This window comes from Andrographis paniculata, unplaced genomic scaffold (genome assembly GCF_009805555.1).
Source record: "Andrographis paniculata isolate CXL003 unplaced genomic scaffold, ASM980555v1 Contig21END, whole genome shotgun sequence".
In the NCBI taxonomy this organism is placed as follows: domain Eukaryota; kingdom Viridiplantae; phylum Streptophyta; class Magnoliopsida; order Lamiales; family Acanthaceae; genus Andrographis; species Andrographis paniculata.
In genome coordinates, this window is record NW_026137502.1 from 2,266,558 (window position 1) to 2,282,141 (window position 15,584).

The 15,584-nt window shown below is 32.5% G+C and overlaps 2 protein-coding genes across 4 annotated transcripts; both read right to left on the reverse strand.

Annotated features, from left to right (window-relative positions):
* Positions 1-3,922: 3,922 nt before the first annotated feature.
* On the reverse strand, positions 3,923-6,212 carry LOC127244752 (probable RNA-binding protein ARP1). Of its 2 annotated transcripts, none has more exons than XM_051265235.1 (5): positions 5,710-6,212; positions 5,439-5,625; positions 5,145-5,356; positions 4,640-4,988; positions 3,923-4,144 (listed from the first exon to the last, which is right to left on the reverse strand). In XM_051265235.1, the coding sequence occupies exons 1-5, from the start codon at positions 5,869-5,871 to the stop codon at positions 4,116-4,118; spliced, it is 939 nt and encodes a 312-aa protein (XP_051121192.1). In that variant the 5' UTR covers positions 5,872-6,212; the 3' UTR covers positions 3,923-4,115. The 2 variants fall into 2 exon arrangements, with proteins under 2 accessions (XP_051121192.1, XP_051121191.1); XM_051265234.1 differs by having other exon boundaries at positions 3,925-4,144; positions 5,142-5,356; positions 5,710-6,210.
* A 1,976-nt stretch (positions 6,213-8,188) lies between these two features.
* LOC127245202 (nuclear transcription factor Y subunit B-10-like) lies at positions 8,189-14,874 on the reverse strand. 2 transcript variants are annotated; one of them, XM_051265961.1, is made up of 6 exons: positions 14,711-14,874; positions 14,210-14,463; positions 9,335-9,473; positions 8,983-9,066; positions 8,816-8,878; positions 8,189-8,483 (listed from the first exon to the last, which is right to left on the reverse strand). In XM_051265961.1, exons 2-5 carry the CDS (start codon positions 14,440-14,442, stop codon positions 8,816-8,818), a joined length of 519 nt encoding a protein of 172 aa, XP_051121918.1. In that variant the 5' UTR covers positions 14,443-14,463; positions 14,711-14,874; the 3' UTR covers positions 8,189-8,483. The 2 variants fall into 2 exon arrangements, 1 of the variants encoding a protein (XP_051121918.1); XR_007837406.1 differs by lacking the exon at positions 14,711-14,874 and adding an exon at positions 14,545-14,703 and having other exon boundaries at positions 8,983-9,473.
* Positions 14,875-15,584: the final 710 nt, after the last annotated feature.

The following is a 15,584-nucleotide window of genomic DNA, read 5'->3' on the forward strand; positions in this document are numbered from 1 at the left end:
CCTAAATTTTAATATATCATTATTTTTATTATATGATGATTATTTTCACTAATATTTTATTAATTATTTACTAATTATACCCCTTCTAAATTCTAATGTCTACAGCAAAATGAACATCATACCCGGAGGATGTACAATATTAAAAATATTTACATATATTTTAATTTTTTTAATTATATATATTAATTTATATATTTAAAATATCAACCATACTATTTATATAAAAATAATAAGATAATATTATAATTTACTATTGATAATCAACTAAATCAAACTATTTAAATAATCGTATCCAAAACAAATAGGTCATCTGTTCCGGAGAAAGGAAGTACTATTTTAGAAGGGATTTAAACCTAATTACTACTGCTGGTGCATTGAACACACACGTACTAATCAAGAATCTTCATTTCTACATCTAATTTAGGCTCATATATTCTTGAACTTCTACATGCATCCTACCCTTACATCAAATCATGCAACTTTATACCAATTTTAGCCACGTAACTTTTGGTTGACAGACCCCTTATTTATATATATATATATATATATATAGACATAGAAATCCGTAATCGTTAATTTTTTCAGTGCACTTTAAATCTCAAGGCAAATTATATTAATCGAATTATATATGATAAACCCAAAATTTTACGATAATGCAAAGCCGGTGTTTAGGAGAAACAATCTAAACAATTGCTCAGAGTCTTTACTTCAAGAAAATCTATAATTTTTATAAATTATAACGGAGGGAGTATAATTTTTAATTTTGTGAAATTTATTATTATATTTGTCGTTGATAGTATTTTGAAAAAAAATAATTAAAAAAATCAATTATTTATAAGGCCTATCATTTATATTTTACTCAGAACTCTGAAAAAAATTCGAGACGGCCCTACTATCACGAGTCCACTTTACACCACCTGATCACATATATAATTTTAATTTTAGACATCATTGCTTTTTTATGTTTAGATTATCGAAAGTTTGTAATTGATATAGGGTTGAAACTATTTGTATGTAGTAATGATGATAGATGTTTTCTTTCTCTCTCTTTTTTTTTTTTTTTTTTTTTTTAATATGAGACTTGTGTTTTGCATAAAAAATAGATAAAATATTATTTAACTTAAAAAATATATTTTTATTATATTATATTTATAAATAATAATAATAATAATATTATATAAGTATATAAATTTATGGCCATGGCCCCCTCCCACAAATGGGCTCTGGACATGGGCTTGACGGGAGCCGGGCTTGGGAGGAAATAGTCTTTTTTCTAAATGAATATTTATATAAAATAATGATAGTTTAGATTGGTGACCTCAAAATAAAATACTTCCTCCGTCTCGGAACTATAGTCTTAGTTGTGTTAGGTACGAAATTTAAGAAATATTGATATTATATTGATAGTGAGTAAAAAATATAGGTAAAAGATATTTTTGTCTTTGTGAGTGTATTAGTGTAAAAGGTAGTGACAATTATGTAATAATAATGAAAGAGTAAGAATAGTTTTACAGTGATATGATTATTTATGAAAATAAGATTTGTTTTGGGACGGATAAAAATAGTAAATAACACTATTGTATTAGGACGACGGGACTATATCAAGTTAAATATTGCTCAATACTGATAATATTTTAATCTAATATTTATGCATAATTTTATACTACTATATAAATAATAAATAATATTCCTCCCCAGGTTACAACTTTTTAGATTAAGAGGGTGTTTGACAAATAGTTTTTTAAAAAGATTTTAGCTTACAGCTTTTACTGTTTGACTAGTCAAAAAGCTAATTTAGGTGTTTGGTAAATTAGCTTTTTGGAATAGTTTTTTGAACCCAAAAAGCTAATTTCTGAAAAGCTAACTTACCCATCGTTTTGCAATAGCTTTTTCTGTAAAAATTTTTTTTATTCCTTATATGCTCTAAAAAAATTTATTATGCATTTTACACAAATAAATATATTTTGATTATTTATTAATTATATTAGAATATTTTATTATATTATAGTTTTACTTTTATAAATTTAAAATAATTAATTTTTACTTAAAAATTATTTTAATTGTAAAATATATAAATTTATTAAAATAAACATAAAATAAAAAATATAAATATTAATAATTTATTTTTGTATTAAAATTACATTATATAAAATTTATACTAAAAATAAATTAAATAAATTAAATTTATTGAAAATTATAAATATAATGAACTAATCGATAACTAACATAATAAATATATATACGAAAAATTTATTATTTTATATTTTACATCATTTTCAATAGAAAAAACTATTTATATATTTTAATAAAAATATATATTTTTTAAATCTAACTGTAATAAAAATAAATACTTTTATAACACTTTTACAATTTTTAATAACTAATAACAAAAAATTTTAAACATTCTGAACTCAAAATAATATAATTGAATATATTATAAATAAAAATAAAATGGGAATATCCTCAATTGTCTTACGTATAAACAACTAATATCAAACCGTTATTTTACTAAACATTTTAATACAAACAGCTAGTCAAACAATCTAATTAAATCAGCTAACAGCTATCGGCTAGCCCTAAATTGAGCTTCATATATGTATCTCTATTCTCCCACTTTCTTGAAGTCATTTTTAAGTGTGTTTGTGTAATATTTTAGTTTTGAGTATTTTTTTTTTAATGTTAAATACAGTAGTAAATATATTATGAAAAATAATAATATTTTATATTAAATTACTGATTTTTATACATAGATATAGTCTCTTATGAAATCAACAGTAAAATATAAAGGTTAAAATATAATTATTCTTTTTATTCAATGTTGTATTTTTTAATTTCTCTTGGCTCAGTCGAGTAAAAAAATAGATAAAATTATATGTTTTTAAGAAATTCAATAAAATTATATGAAATTTAATATCTTTTACAAAAATAAAATAAAATTGAAAAGCTAAAAATATAAATCAACAAATAAATAAAATTTTATTATTTTTTATATTATAAAATAAAAAATTAAAAGAGACAAATTAATAAAATATATCTAATTTTATTATTATTTACATTAAAATAATATATATTTTGAGGTGGGGGTAAGCTGACCTGGCCCCTTATAAATTCGTCCCTAGCTATAGTATATTATTTATGTTATATATATATATATATATATTTTATAATACTAATATCAAAACGGTCCATTTCATTCAAAAATTGTTAGTTTAATTTGATTGATGTATTTAAATAAATAATTATTTAATTATTGTATGCACCCCTTAAACATTAGGATTTAATCAAGATGCTTATATCTATAATTTATTATATATGGAGAATGTTGGGGTGCTGAATTTAGCGCACATAAAATATAGAAACAACACACGTCTTTATTATATACAGTATGCATGTGTCATTTGTAATAATAAAAGTATGTGTTGTTAATTCATAATTATAGGATGTGCTATACGAGAGTACGTGAAGTGCTTATTGTATGTGTTGTGTGAAACTATATCATATGTTATCGGGTCATGTGTTTTTATTGTATTATATTAAAGTATAATATGTGTTGTGCATAGTAACACTATGTGTTGTCTCGTGGTACACAAAGTACTATTCAGCACCGCGCTGAATTTTAAATTCACTATTGTAGCCGCTGCCCGCCTATTATATATACTCATCGCTTTTTTAAATAAATAATAAATATAATACTTGAATGAAACCAAAGCAGCAGCTAGCTCTATACATATATATATAGTTGAGACGGAAATGTAACAAGTAATACTTAATTAAGCAGAGTTAGAGATAAAAAATAAAAATAAAAATAAAAATAAAAATAAAAATAAAAATTAGCAGTGCGTAATTAATCACATACAACAATATTGATGATAACAATAAATGAATTATGGATCAGATTCCTAAAAAAGAATATTAAAAATGGAGGAAATTAAGAAACAAAAAAAAAAAAAAAAAAAGAAAAGGGCCATTGCAGTTGCAGATGCACGATAATAAAAGAGCATGTTTCTCTCAGCAACTAACCCTAAGAATGACTTGTTATTTCCTAGAGAGAGAGAGATATAGATATAGAGAGAGAGAGGACAATCCTCCTCCTTCAATTCCTCATAATGAAGCTTTTAGCTGTGTTGGCCAACTGCAGCTGTACCTGTGCATATATATATATTTATTGATTGTCATTAGGTAGCTAGCTGTATGTATGTAGGATCGATCACATGACCGCATGCTAGCTGATCATGTGATGAGATGTGAGCGATCCGTCAAAGAATATTCCTCTTACATTACATTACAACTAAATAACTAACACTAATTATAATAAGATTCTTTTACCATATGCATGCATGCTACCTATACTACTTTTATTTTTATTTTAGGGTAAATAGTAAATATTTTGAATTGAAATAATTATGATATTTTTTATTTAAAATTGTTTTTTACTATAATATAAAAAATAAATATTTAATTTAGTATTTTTTAGGAAATATTTTTGATAAATAGTAAAAATAAAATTTGGTAAAAGAACACAACTACATTAATAACTTTTGTAAACTAATTAAGTAAATGCATATATAATCAAAGCAAGAACAGACAGACAGCACAGACACATATAATATATATTCATATATAGTAATTAATAAATTACCTGGATTAGTAGTAGTAGTAGTAGTAGTAGGTGGTGGTGGGTGGAGGGTGGAAGTGGGCTTAGCAGCAGGAGGAGGAGGAGGTGGAATGAAGGGAATTGCAGAGTACATGTGGGCGGCGGGCAGCCCCATTGCCTGCAGCTGCAGCTGCTGGTGGTGGTGGTGGTGGTGGTTGAGGTACTGGTAGAAACCTGCTGCAGGGTACACCTGCAACGTGCTGCCCAACCCAACCCCAACCCCTGCACCTGGATAATGATGATACACGCCCGCCTGTTGCTGGTTGTTGCAGCTGCTGTAATACCCTCCTCCTCCTCCTCCTCCTCCTCCATTCATGTATCCCCCCACCTTATTCTGCGCCCAACCAACCATTAATCAATATCAATACAATATATATAATTGATATTATCTATCTATCTAGCTATCTATCTATGTATCATTAATGTGAGATATGGTGGATGGAAATGAAATTATGCATGGCATGGGGGTGTTAGTGTTAGTACTTACAACAACAACTGGATGGTTGTAATTGATGAGGTGGTCGGATGGGGTGCTGCAGGCGATGTAGGTAGTAGGAGGAGTAGCAGCAGCAGTAGTAGTAGTAGGGGAGTAGCAGCTGTAGAAAGGCATCTGCTGCTGCTGATGGTGGTTGAAGGAGGAGGGGTAGTACCATTGCACCTGCTGCTGCTGATGGTGAATGGGAATTGCTGCTGCCCTTGCTCCTGCTTGCAACATTAATAATAATTTAAGATATTTATCATGTTGCCTGATGAATTCAATTGGTAGTTATATGTATATACCCACCCTGTTGAGGGGGAGGGGGAGGGGGAGGGGCGGTGGTGTTTTTGGTGGGAGAGGGAGTGAGGGTCGGGGAGGTGGAGGGGCGGCGGGCGCCGAGATAGGCGAGATTGCAGTTGGCGCGGCGGCCGTTGATGATCGGGGTGGGGTCCTCGCAGGCCTTCTTGGCGGCTTCAGGATCCTTGAAGGTCACCTGCAATGGCGATTGTATGATGATGGTATTAATAATGATATTGAATAGAGTAAAATGGAATGGAATAGAGGTGGAGGGACGCACGAAGCCGTAGCCCTTGGAGCGGCCGGTGAGCTTGTCGGAGATGATGACGGCCTCAAGGATGTGGCCGTACTGGTTGAAGTGGTCGCGCATGGCTTCCTTCTGTGTCTCCCATGCCAGCCCCCCCACGAACACTTTGGTCTCCTCCACCATCACCATCACCATATATCTATCACTATCAATCACAGATCACACCAGATCGATCGAATATATATGCTTCTCCAACTATATATGGTCGTGTATCATAACATAAGAATGAGAGGAAGCATAAGCATGTGCACTGCAGCCCCTCTCTGTTTTTGTAAAGATGAACAGCAAGTAGTGGAATTCAATTCAATTCAACTCAACTCAATCATATATATATATATATACACACACATAATACTATTAATTATAAGCCTCTGTGAGAGAGAGAGAGAGAGAGAGAGAGAAGAGGAGAGCAGAAGCAGATTCAAAACAATTGTTGCTGGACATGGACTTGTTCGATTAATTGCATTTTGCATCAGAGCCCAACACAACCAACCGTCACTCACACATTAATTAAAATAATAATAAATAATATATATATCGAAATGAAATTGAAATGAAGAAAGGCATGCATAGCATAGCAGTATAGTAGTAATGTAATGTAATGTAATGTAATACTATAAGATAATGTATAGCATAGCATAGCATAGCAGCAGCAAATGGGCAACGTACAGCGCAGCACAGCACCATGTGGACAATTCAATTCAATTCAATTTGAATCCAATTCATGAATCCGACGTCGTTTCATACAAATGCCTATAATATTATTATATTGTTATTCCGCTGATCTGATGCTTTTCCATGGCTCTACCTTCCTTCACGTGGATCCCAGCCCGGCCCAATTTCACCTTCTTTTTTCATTACTTAACTACTTTTATATACAAGTGCTACTTGTGTACTTCAACACCTTCATTATTATTATTTTGAGTAAATTTTCAGTTAAATTTAATAACCTGCAACCTAAATACAGTAAAGTATAAATGTATAAGGTATTATTGTAATTGTAGTTGTAGTTGTATCCATACATACAGTGAGTGGATATAACATACAGTACCAGCGTACAGCTGGCGAGGCTGAGGGGAGGCCTAGCTGTATTTATACTAACTAGTAGTATATGATATGAATGTGCTACTCCTAATCCTTTATAATCTTTCTCCTCCACCACCCCATACACCTTATTTTTGCTTTGTCTCTCTGGAACCCAACGTGGCCAACTGTACAAGAGGATGAAGGGCATTTTCGTCAATTTGATCGCCCTAGCCTTTGACTGTTGACCGCTAATATTATTATAATTATATAAATAAATAATATGGCGTCAGGTCGGGTCAGGTGAGGTGCTCACGCGGATGGATGCACAATTATATTGTAATGTAATTTGTACAAAGTAGCACTACTCATGGAATCAATGGTGCCAGCCAAGCTGCAAATCCCTCACTCTGCAAAATATCATTTTATTGTCCGTAAAAATGACTTGATAGTGTAAGGGTTAAAATATGACCGCAAGGTCATGGATTATGAATTCAAATCTCTTCACCTAGTCTGATTTATTTGTCGAACCTAGTTTGTAAAATATTAGATAAAAAAAACAAAATCCCTTTATTGCCATATCCATTTCTAGAGACCAGAGACCTCACTTGCCAGCCCGCCCTCCCACCTGCCTATCTATCTACTTTAACCTATGCTTGTTACTTTTTTTTTTCTTTTTAAAATTATTTAAATAAAATTAAAATATTTCCAAGAATCAAACAATCTACATTTTTTTTTTAATTTTCAAATAAAAACCCATAAACTACTCTACAAATAAACATAATCGTCCTGATGGTGCAAATGTTGGACATGTGACCTTGAAGTCATGATTCAAACTCTCGACGTCTCGCTCAAGTCACCTGTCACACATGATTTATATAATGTGACTTGCCTATAGGGACCTAATTTGCAGTAATTTGCACAGAATATCACTTTTAGATATTGACAGCAGGTTTCCACGTCATAAAATAATAATAATAATGAAACATAATCGTCTGCAAATCACACCACTCAAATAAACCTAACATTTACATGGTTTAAAACTGTGTCACAAATCAGCCCACAACATCAAACGACACACAATTTTTAATATTATCTTATTACTAGTTAGGCTGTAGATAAAAAGAAAGAAAAAACCAAAAAAAGCGACGTGAGTGAGTGTAATGTAACAAGGAAGGATTCTTTTGTCACAATATATAAATAAATAAATAAAATCGAAGACACGACATGCTGCTGCTGCATCAAAAGAAAGAATCTGATCTCACAACTGTAATCCTTACAACACCGTTATTTATTATTAAACTATTCACCCATTAAAAATTAAACAAACAGCCGGCAATGCCAACCTTATACCCCATCATCAACACCACCCCACCCCACCCCACCCATCTCTTAATGTCACATGCCCCTCTCCACACACACAAACACATCTGTCAAAGCAATTATGCAACATAAATCATCATAACAGTCATAACTGACACTTAGGATTTACAGATGATATATAGATATTGATATTAGATAGATTGATAGAGAAATCGAAACCAGCACACAACTACTACATCACTATGATTCTTGACTCTTTTCTATCTCATATAACAACCAAATACATACATACAGAAATACATATACATAAAACTCACCACTCGCCGCTACTACATAACCACAGAGGCAGACAGATTCACACACGGACGTCCTGCCTGCCGAGCATTCTTACTCTTCACTGCCTGCGTTTTCAAATAAAGACCGGCATCATTTTAGATAGATCACTTTTTTAAAGAACCCGTCCAAAGTGGTGCAGCATAGTAAATAATAGCCGCAGGTGAATATGGTCGGATCAAGAATGTAAATTGAATCCAGAATGTATTTTGCTTTCACATATTTTCGGGACTTTATATCGAGTCTCAGGAAATGATATACAAACAAGAAGAATACCACATAAAAAGTTCACTGTTTCTCAATTCTCATAGCAGATCCTTTCTAGCAGTCCACAAATGTATATTCTTTCCTTTCAAGACTGTTCTATTGGATTGAGAGTTCAGATAGGGGAGAAACATACTCAAAATTCAATTTGGGAGTTCGAGTAGCTGAACCCTTGTGAGAAGGAACCTTGACGAGCAAACTGCAAAAGTTACAGAGGAAGAACACATGTAAAACATTTATCTCGTTGCATTGCTATATGGTTTAATACTCGGGAAGAACACGAAACAAATAACAAAACCTTACCTCTGCTTCAGAACTCAGCTGAGTTCCCATAGTTTCTTTCTTTGCAGACGCATCAGCACCTCTAGCGGGTCCCTTAGTATCACCCTGCCAATAGTTTGCCATATAATGATACTATACATAACAAAGTGAAGTCAAGAGAAAGTTAACAGAATGATTATTTTCATACCTCTAACTGAAACACGGAGATAGCGCCAGATACAAATGCGCCCAAACAACAAAGGAACAAAGTTAGGGTTAATTCATAATGCATGATGCTTTAGCTAACATCATACTCAGAGAAAGTATGACAAACAAAATTATTATTCTTATTATCATTAGCAGAGATGAACAATATAGAGCCGGAGTATGGAACTTCAGATACCTCTCTGTACCTAGCCAAATAAGCTTTCAGTGGAGCTATATAATCCTCAAAACCTAAGGTGGCCATTGCCCACAACAAATCATCCCCGTTAATAGTCTTCCTTTTCTCTTTCTGGCACTTATCACTGGCTCTATTCAACAAATAAAATAAAGAAAAAGGTTAATCATCAAGAGGAAAAAAAACATACTTAGTCATAGCAAGCTGAACTACATACCAGTCCAACCAATTACTGGACAAGTACATTCTTATGAAAATAAAAATGCATATTAACATTATGAATTCATTTAAACCAGAATTTATAACAACACACAGATAGGCAGACAGAAAATCTTAGGTGCCTACGAAAATATTCAAGTAGAAACACCAACAAAAATCTTATCCTATAAACTAGTTATTGAGATTCACAAACAAATACCATAGGCTATTTTAGTAAAACTACATAAGTGTCTTTTTTACTTTAAAATGATAATCAACTACTACTTTGCAGCAGCAGAATCAAAGGAATTGATAGTAGTCTGGATTTCTATCTTTTTTCACTGCTTGGGTAAACGAGAGACTCGTTTGATTCGTTTTGGTGCTATCATCATCATTGCCCTCAAGTTAACTCTTAACATCACCAAAGTCTAAAACCATAATCTCTTGCGGAAGATATCTACTACACCCAAAAAAAAGAACTAACCGCCGGTAATCATGAATATAACCCCACTGACTTTAATCCTAAGTTCTGATCAGATTCCCTCTCAACTCAATCAGTGCTGATTAGTGTTACATTAAAGTTCCTCGTATGCTCCGGAATTAACCCTAATGGCCTTGTTACCCTCATAGGATAAATTGTGGCTTGCTCCAATGTTGACCCCACTATAACTTCCTAGACTTTCTCAAATAGATACTGTTATATTAGGCCGGTTACTTATGATTAGTTTAGGCTAGTTTAGGCTATGTATATTTTCTTCTTGTGTTATGTAATTTCATGATTATTGAGAATAGAATACACACATTTCATGTGGTACTTGGTCCACTTGTGATCCTATTGTTTACCAAATACTTAGTTATCATTGTTTATCTTCTTCATTGTATAGTGTTGTATCTACTTTAGATTCTCTTTATATTTTGTTCTTTATGTAAGATTTAAGATCAATGGGGGAGGTGTCAGGTTATGGCGGAAGAAATGTCCGCTTGGCATAATACTATCAATACTTGGGAGATGGTCTCCGGACAGGACACATGTGACTTGTTGATGCGTTTATGAAGGTTGGCACTAATGGTTGCATTAGTCACCGCAAAGCTCGGCTTGTAACAAAGGGCTTTTACTGAAGTGTATGGTAAGGACAATCCAGAAGCTTGTTCTCTCTTCGCAAAGATGTCTTCCATTTGCCTCTCTCTATGGAAGCTATGCATGATGGGCCTCCAATCCTTTCTTGCATGGTGAACTTCAAAAGAAAATGCACATGAGCAACCACCTAGTTTTGTTGCTCGGGAGTCTAGTTTTGTTTTTGCTTTCATCGCTCACTTTATGGCTTAAAACAATCTTCACATGTATAGATTAGACGGTTCTGTCTTGTTACTCAATAATTTGAGATGACAATGTCCGTCTTATTGTATTGTATTCTATAAGCATATGTCCTAAAGGGACATTGTATATACTTGATTGTCTGTGTTGATGATATTATCATAATCGGGGAAGATATAGATGATATCACAATTGAAGGAGCAGTTGCACAACCATTTTCAAAATGATGATTTGGGAACCCTATGGTATTTCCTAGGAATTGAGGTCACCCAAGTCAAAGAATGGTTTTATTTTATCACTTAATGTGTAGGAAGAAACAAGCACAATGGTATAAACTTGTGGATTCTTCTATGGATCCAGATACGATGTTGCTTCCTAAATAAAAGGAGCCCTTAACTGAAATTGGACTACATAAAAGGCCTAGTTAGAAAGCTTAATTATCTAACTATCATCCAATTATATATATCATTCTCAGTAAGTGTGGTGAGTCAGTTCCTTTAGTCTCTGTGTAATTGGAAACCACTAATGCACATTATGCATTAATTAAAAGGTCTCATGAAAAAGATTTATTGTATATATGACTTGTATGCTCCAACTTAAGGTGTGAGATTGGCCCTTTTACTTACGACTAGTTTAGCCCATTTAGGCTATGTATATATTTACATTGTTTGTAGGTTGCAGCACCCAAATCAATGTCTTCAAGTGGCTCCTTAACTTGGATCAATAGCTTCAAACCTTCCTCAAGATCCTGTAACAGAGATCACTCTCCTCCATGATCAAGGCCTAAGTTCGATGGTATGGTTGCCTGGAATGATATCATCGCCGCATTGCTTGTAACTCATTATGCAGTTGTTCGCACAGTCATTAGAATCAGAGTTTCTGGAATTGATTGTTCCCAATCCTAATGAGCAAGAAGGTCTAAGATTGTTGTTAGTTGTACTCTATTACCTGAAGGCCGAGGAGGTCCACAAAGTGAAACTAGGAGGCAGAGAATCTAGCTAGCCATTACCGGCCATCTTTGATAACTAATAAGTATTGTAGCTTCACAATGTAATCTCATTACTCCTACTTAGTGCTATGATTATGTAAAAAACATAGGGTTCTCCCAAATAATGCTAGTCCTAAAGCAAGACACTAAGCAATTTGACAGACTTATCAATAAAACTATTTATATACCCCTCCTTCAACCCTTACATCCCCTTAGGCAAGCTACCTACAAACCGATCACCTAACCATTATAATACCCACTTGAGGAAACTAGATTCAAGAGATTCTAGTCACTGAGGAAACTCCATCCAAGGCACCTAGAGAAAGAACCTCCATCGCTACCAAGACATAATCTCCTAAAAAATCCATACAACTCAAAATTGTTGATCCAACAATGTAATCCATATAATTGATCCACCCTCATGTATTGAGCTTGATGTTTTGTACTAAGATTAATCGGAAATTAAATTGGCAATACAAGTTTATCACTAAGAAAATACTCAAACGATGAGATAAGCCATGACAGGTAGGTCGGATGAATGACAAAAGCAACCAATCTGCCAAAATATAAGGAAGTTGTTTTGCATGGAATACTTATATTATGCAAATTGAGGAATGTTTGATTGGGATTTATTGTGTTATATTTGGGATTCAGTGTGTTACCACGAATCTTCTCTAGGACTTAACGTGGGGTGTTTGTTTGAGGAGTTGGATTTTGGGTTTGGATTTTTTAATGGTAAAATTTTGAATTTGAATAATTGTTTGATGTGATATAATTAATATGATGTTTTGAAAGCAAAATTAATTTTTAGTATAATATAAGAAATGAAAAATAAATATTTAATTTGTTGTTTTTAGAGGGGGGGGGGGGGGGAGAATTAATTGAATAGTGAAAATTCTTGAAAAAATCCACAAAAGAACAGAGAACCTAACATGATTTTGCAAAGCTATTTCTCTAACACTTGGTGTGTTCCATCAATGCATATTTGTGAATATGATAGCAAAAAAACAGTTATTTGTTTACCAACAGCTCATAATAGATAGAAATTTGGTTAGCAATTGCTACCAATTTCAATCCAGCATGTGCATGCACAGCATTAGTCTTAAGTCTTTTCAGGTAAATTGAGCATTGAGACATATGCAACCCCCCAAGCAAGCATGTGTGCACACACTGTTTTAAGGTCCATTCAAAGTATTTTTATTAATTTTGTAGAATGTTGACTTTTCTTCAACCAATGTGAGATAGAACTTTCCTATTAGCCACTTAATGAGAAACCTATTTTCCATGCACACTGCCTTTTTCCAAATTCCAATAATGGATAATGACCTTCAGTCATGTCACTAACAACGCATTGGAAAAAATCATATGACAATGAGTTCTACATCTGAAGTGGAGAAAATCATGGGATCATAGGGTTGTGGAAGCAAATTAAAATCAATATGGTTGTGTAACTTATTGGTGCCTCTAGCATTAGAATTGAAAGGAAAACATCAGATGGAGCGCTGAAACTCCCTAACATTGAAATTTCAAACGCGATACACTATAGCCTAACATCAATGAATCAAATGGATGGCTAGAATTTTCAATGTATATTTAAATATAGAAAAGAACAGAGAAAACAAATGGGGGATGAGGTGGACAGATTATCAGTTGCAAAATACAGCTGCTACTTTTGTTTTCCACTTATAATCTTCTTTATGTCACCAATCTATAAACTGTTTATCACAATTTGACCTCCAATGCAATAGTATATTAATCCCTAAGCTAACTTTCATGAGTCCTTCAGGTGTCCTTACACTTATGATCCCTTTACTTATATAACTATTAAACTTGTAAACACTTCATAGAACACAACTAAAAGCATTATAATGATGTAAATGAAAGACAAAAGTTGCTGAATGCAAGAAAAGCAAATGCAATCAAATGCAACAGTCACAGATATCATTCAGAAAATAATGATTGAGAATCACATGAGAACTATATTAGCATTCTAGAAACAATTAATTCAATAGCAGCATATCACATTTCCTACTGAAAGACATAAGATATAATAATGTCAATGAATATTTCAAGAAATGGAACTCAAAGAAGCTGAATTAAGATACTATTCATTTCTAAGCAATGAAACAGAACAATCAAAGTTAGAGCACAAATCAGAGTGGAATTCAACTAATGACCAATAATCATAACTTCAACTAATATGCAATATTTCATCCATGGCTCCTCCATCAAAAATTGTAAGATCATTTGAGCACATAAAACATGATTTTGTATCTTGCAACCCACTTTGCCCAATCAATCATAAGTTAGACAAAAAAATAAAAATAAATAAATCCAGGACAAGAACAGACGAAAAGAGCATACTCACTCGCTGGTAATAAAGCTGATGAACTCAGAGACGCATTCCTGGACAGTATCCTTGGCGTCCTTGGCGATCTTGCCATTGGCAGGCAGCGCCTTCTTCATGATGCGACCAATATTCGCAATCGGGAGAAAGCGATCCTGCTCGCGCACGCTAGATTGCGGGCTCTGATCCCCGCCGCAACTCTCGTGGCTTCCGTTGCCACCAGTAGCTCCGTGGCCCCCAGGACTGTCGGCCATCTATCAGAACAAGAAGAAACCCTAACCCCATACAGAAAATTCAATGTCAAAACAACAAAAGACATTTACAAAAAGGGAAAGCAGTTAACCATAGAACCCAACCACAGAAGCACAGAAGAAAGATTGGTGGGCTAGATAACGGAAGCGAGTTCGTGAAAATCCATAGCGTACAATAATCAACCAGAGGATCAGAAACAAGACAAGAAGTAAGGAAAAGGCCCTCGAAGAAAAAAAGATGAGAGAGAGAGAGAGAGAGTGACGTGAGCACCTTGGATTTGTATTTGGCGGGGCAGGTGGAGGAGAGGGAAGGATTGATTGGGCGATGGAAATGGAGAAATCTGAGAGGGGAGAGTGAAGAGTGGAGGAAGATCGGACGACGGAGAGGCGAGGAAGGAAGAAGGAAGGAACCAGACTTATATATATACCTACTTACTATTCGCTCTCGCTCGGTACCCTTTTTTTCTATTCTATTCTATTCATTCCTTTTTATATTTTATGCATATAAAATTTGATTTTTTTGCATTATAATTTATTAAAAGAATATTTCATAAAAAAAATTTTTTTTACAAGATTTTATCATATGTATTAATTTTGACTATTTATAAATTCTTTTCAAATTTAAATTAATTTTTCTAAAATTTCAATTTTTTTTTTATTTTTTTACTTTTTTCTAAACAACTAATGTCATGCTATATAAATTTGAAATATATTTATCATATATATTACAAATATATTATTATAATTATTATCTGATGTAAGTAATCTCATGTGAAATACAAATATATTCGCTTTTAGATATCTCTTTTATTTTTTATCATCCATTATATTTTCTCTCTCTATCATATTAATTTCAAAAATATTTTTATATATTTTATATTCATAATAAAGATGTTTATTCTAATTTTTTAATTAATTTTATTTTCATATTTTTTATATATACATATATTATTTTTTAAGTATATTTTTTACTTTGTATTAATTAATTAATTAATTAATTAATTAATTATTATATTATATTATTATTATTATTATTATTTGCTAATATTTTGATTTATTAAAAAATTATGGAAAAAAAGTTATATTATTTATTATTTAATTATATTTAGTTTTAATTTATTTTAATTTTAATTTTAAATATCAAA